Below are 4,575 nucleotides of genomic sequence, written 5' to 3' on the forward strand. Positions count from 1 at the left end.
TGAACAAATAAGTAATGTCCGGGCCTATATTCCCAAACATGAAAAAATGCAAACTTCTACAAGCTTTAAGAATTTTGACAGTTGAAAATGTTAAGAACTTTCCATGTTCGGGCCTGTATTCCCGAACATTACTTATTTGTTCGGAATGTGTTACCGAACAAATGAGTAATATCCGGGCCTGTATTACCGAACATGAAAAAATGCAAACTTCTGCAATCGTTAAGAATTTTGACCGTTGAAAGTGTTAAAAAGTTTCCATGTTCGGGCCTGTATTCCCGAACATTACTCATTTGTTCGGGAATGCATTCCCGAGCAAATAAGTAATGTTCGGGCACGTATTCCCGAACTTGCATAAATGAAAACTTTTGCAAGCCTCAATAATTTTAACCGTTGAAAGTGTTAACAAATTTCCATTTGGTCAAAGTTTAATATTTTTGATTAACAAAGATAAGTAACACCAACCAGTTTCATAAACAGATAAAACTGAAATTCTTCAGATAACAAAAAAAATATGTTATAAACATGTACATCTACTTCGCTAGAACTTCATATGTCTATATCTAACTCTATTGTCTCAGTTGTCGCTACACTCGATCCTACGACTGAAATGAAATGCTACACTCGGGCATTGTAAGTTGTCTCCGATCCTGTTACAACAAGTAAATGGTAACGTCGCCAATTCATTGCTATTGGTGGCACCGAGTGACCATGCACCAAGAAGACCTACAAATATGAAATAATGGTAAATTACAATTTACTATTGTATTGCTAACAACGAAAACAAATTTGTTTCAATAATGGGGCTCATAATGAGTACCTGAACGAAATGGTTGTTGTTGACAAACCCAACACATATCTCCTCACGAGATGCAATCGGTATTGGGATCATCCTAAGAGGAAGAAAAGTGAGACATTGTTAAGAAGATAAGTGAAATAACACAACATTGTAAAAAGATGATATCAGATAACCCATGTTAGGCATTGTCATCCAATGACTATATCCAACATTTGATTCAAAATATGCTAAAGTAGTAGTTAACTCATCAACTCTTTTTTGGCCCCCAAATAAACTCTTGTAGTGATCTATATGGGCATGTAAACTCAATCTTCCCCAAATCCCATCAATCCAACAATGGTTCGGAATCCACAATTACCATCAGCATCAACATTCTTCACGAGTTGAATATATGGCCTTAAACTTGAAGGAAATTCACCTACAAAAGACAAAGGGTATGTTTGGTTTGTGTTTGAGAGATGTGTTTTAGAGATAAAATGTACGAAAAGTTGTTTGGTTTGGTTTTTTTCAAAAGATGTTTTGAAAAATTATTTTGAGAGAGAGTTTTGAAAAAAGTGATTGATTTGATGTGTGTGTGAGAGAGATTTGCTTGGAAAACTTGTTTGGTTTACAAGTTTTGAGAAATTTTTTTGGAAAAATTTGTTTGGTTTGATTACTTTTAAAAACTTATTTGTAGAGAAAATTTCCCAAAAAATTTCCAGAAATACAAACCAAACGAACCCAAATTGTTTTTTTTTTTTTTTTTTTATCGATGTGAATATACCTACATGCATACAATCCATTGCTAAAGTTAGTTAATACATGTTATTGTACAATTATAAACATAATTAATCAGTTTGCAAACTCACACCTTTGGTCACTGCATTGATTTTAATTTCTTTGGACACGTTTTTTTCTTCAAACCTACACTTGGTAAGTAGTTGTCCTGTGCAGATGAAACAAACTCAAAGACAGAGGGCTCACGACTAGTAGAAGTATCAATCTTCAAGGATGGTGAACCCGTGGATTAAGCTTCACTTCAGGTTCAATCAAGAATGTACTCTCAAATGTATGTATCTCCCTCAACTTTTTTAACATTTGAACCTACATAGTTCGATCTACCTCTTCATAACGTTGAGCAAACATATCTAACTCTGATTTACAACTCAAAAATGAATTTGATTTTTTAGGAATATTAAGCATGTCAAGCTTGGACTAATGTGGATCTACAGAAGTTAGAGGAATTGGTTGATTTTCTCTCATATAATCTGCTATTTCATGAGCACATGGTAATCCATGTGTACGCCGAACAGCACAACTGCATGTAATAATGTCAATGCCAACAAAAGATGCTCACTTGGACTCTGCCAATATCATTTCCAATGTTGAAATAGACATGTTCCCATGAAGATCTTTAAATTGAGTAGGCTTGAAATTATGTTGCACAATTGTCTTGCTCTTCTTAAACGATGATTTGATGTCAGTGTGTTGCAACTCAAACAAATTGTGTATCCTTGACCAATTTGACTGAAAACTTGACTAGATCCAAGATATCTCTTGAGCATTGCATGTGAACTCTCTACCCTATATATGCAAACCATTACAATGGTAAAATAGGAAAATATACATTATTTTGTAAATAATTGAATTTACCTGTTCGTTGTTGAATTTCCCAAGCGCACACATGTATCTGTCCATGCAACTACAAATCTCTTCTTATATGTATCCAACCAAGAAGATGTGACATATTGAAGTGCCTCTATATAAAAGTCGAACTCATTTTGTAGCAATACGAGTCGTTGCATGTACATTTCTTCAGAAGATGACATAACCAACATATTCCAACTTGTTATAAACATATCCCATTTCTCCTTCTTCTCAAACAATTTCTTGCATTTGGCCAACACATTTTTATTAATATGCCATCTACATAACAAACTTGTAGCTTGTGGAAATATCGTTGCAATAGCATTCATTAGACTCAATTCTCTGTCTAAAACAATAACATTGGGAAGACTATTCTCATCCATTAAACTACGCAAAATACCAAGTGCCCATGCATAATTATCCTCCCTCTCATACTGGAAGTATGCAAAACCCACAGAGAAAGTCTTTTTAGTGGATGTTACTCCTACAATCTCTAAAAGTGGCAAACAATATCGATTGGTCTTATATATACAATCCATTAGTAACACACGTGGGAATGCACGTAGCAAATCCAAACTAATTGGATGTGCAAAAAAAAAAATCGGTAACAGTCTCAATATCTTTACAATTCTTATGCCATTCTATGTATTTGTTCACCGCTAACTGACCCAATAGTAGCTGAATTTCAGATCTCCCAGCCTTCTCAAAAACTTTATGCCGTTGACGTGCATTGTAGATTGTTTTCATTGTGGAAACATTTTCACTATTGCGTTGTTTAAGTGTGACTAATATCTCACTTGGTCGTACCATACTTTTCGACATATCAACCAACAAAGAAGTTTCCTTATGTGATAACCTCCCAGCATAAGAACGACCTTCAAGACAAACCGCAACAGGATGATTATGCACACCACATATCATGATCAATGTCCAATCATCGTTTGTATCTAATTTTTTAGCTATTAACAGAAAAGGACAGTCACATTTTTTAGTACTAGTAAGCTTTAATTTTTTTTCCTTAGGTCTAGTGTTTTTCCTAGTGTCCCTATAACATCCACTCCTCTCACAAGCAAAAGTTAGTCTTGGTTTCTTACGATGAGTACCACCCGCACCTGATTTCTTCATAACAATAACCAAACCATTTCTCCTCCCAACATCACGTGCCCACCGAATTAATTCATCTCAAGACTTGAATATCTAAAATTGCAAAAATAAGGTAATGATTTTGTTACCAATATACACATAAAGAAATAAATTAATGCACATTAACAATATATATGTGAAAACAATTCATATATAATTTTCAATACGTTCATATATTACTTCGTGAGTCACAAATTCATTACTATAATCTATTATGAATTTTGAGCCAACTTTGCTACTTCTATTTGACTCGCCATCATCCTAAAATAAATAACAATACAAATTAAATTTCAAAATATGATCAGTAAAACAGGTCCGAACCTATGAATAATGTTCGATTACCTACTTCCGAACAAATAATAAATGTTCGGTTACCGGTTCCCGAACAAATAAACAATGTTCGAGCTTGTGTTCCCAAATTTCGGTCAAATGTTCGGGAGTTCAGTCTTGAAAAAATGACAAACAGATTTTATTATTTTTATCATTTTTTTCAAGAAACTTACCCTTATGAGAGGGTAATTTACATGAAAATTGGGCCGAGTTGGGTAATGGGCCGTCATGGGCCGCAATACAAAGGGCTGAGTAAAAAGGCTTTAAAGTTAGCCCGGTACAAGAGCCCCGAAGCTAGTCCGGCCCGGAGGAGACTTGAAGTTAGTCCGATCTAAAGACACTTGGAAGTTAGTCCGGTCTCGGAGTTAGCCCGGTCGTGGCGTATTGTGGCTAGAACGGTCAGAACCTACTCTTCGGTAGCTCGGTCTGATCACACCATGGTTTGTACATGAGAGAACCGAGGTAAGGTGTAGCGGAAGGGAGAACCGAACTAAGGATAGTTCGGCCTACTCTATGGCTCAGCATAACCATGATTATTTCGGTCATATAGGAGTTCGGCCATGGTAAAAACCATCTCACTTGGTTTAAGCAGTGAGGGGGGTGTTGAAGGATAAGCATTATCTTTCAGGAGTATGAATCCTAGGATGACGCTGCATGGAGGAGTAGAAGTCCTATTAGGA

The 4,575-nt window shown here is 35.6% G+C and overlaps 1 protein-coding gene across 1 annotated transcript; it reads right to left on the reverse strand.

Moving 5' to 3' along the window:
• Positions 1–615: 615 nt before the first annotated feature.
• Positions 616–3,343, reverse strand: LOC145791658 (uncharacterized). The gene is made up of 4 exons (XM_082872053.1): positions 3,032–3,343; positions 2,429–2,856; positions 818–890; positions 616–723 (listed from the first exon to the last, which is right to left on the reverse strand). Exons 1-4 carry the CDS (start codon positions 3,341–3,343, stop codon positions 616–618), a joined length of 921 nt encoding a protein of 306 aa, XP_082728179.1.
• Positions 3,344–4,575: the final 1,232 nt, after the last annotated feature.

The sequence above is a fragment of the Camellia sinensis genome, chromosome 5 (assembly GCF_055761805.1).
Source record: "Camellia sinensis isolate YWXY chromosome 5, ASM5576180v1, whole genome shotgun sequence".
Classification (NCBI taxonomy): Eukaryota; Viridiplantae; Streptophyta; class Magnoliopsida; order Ericales; family Theaceae; genus Camellia; species Camellia sinensis.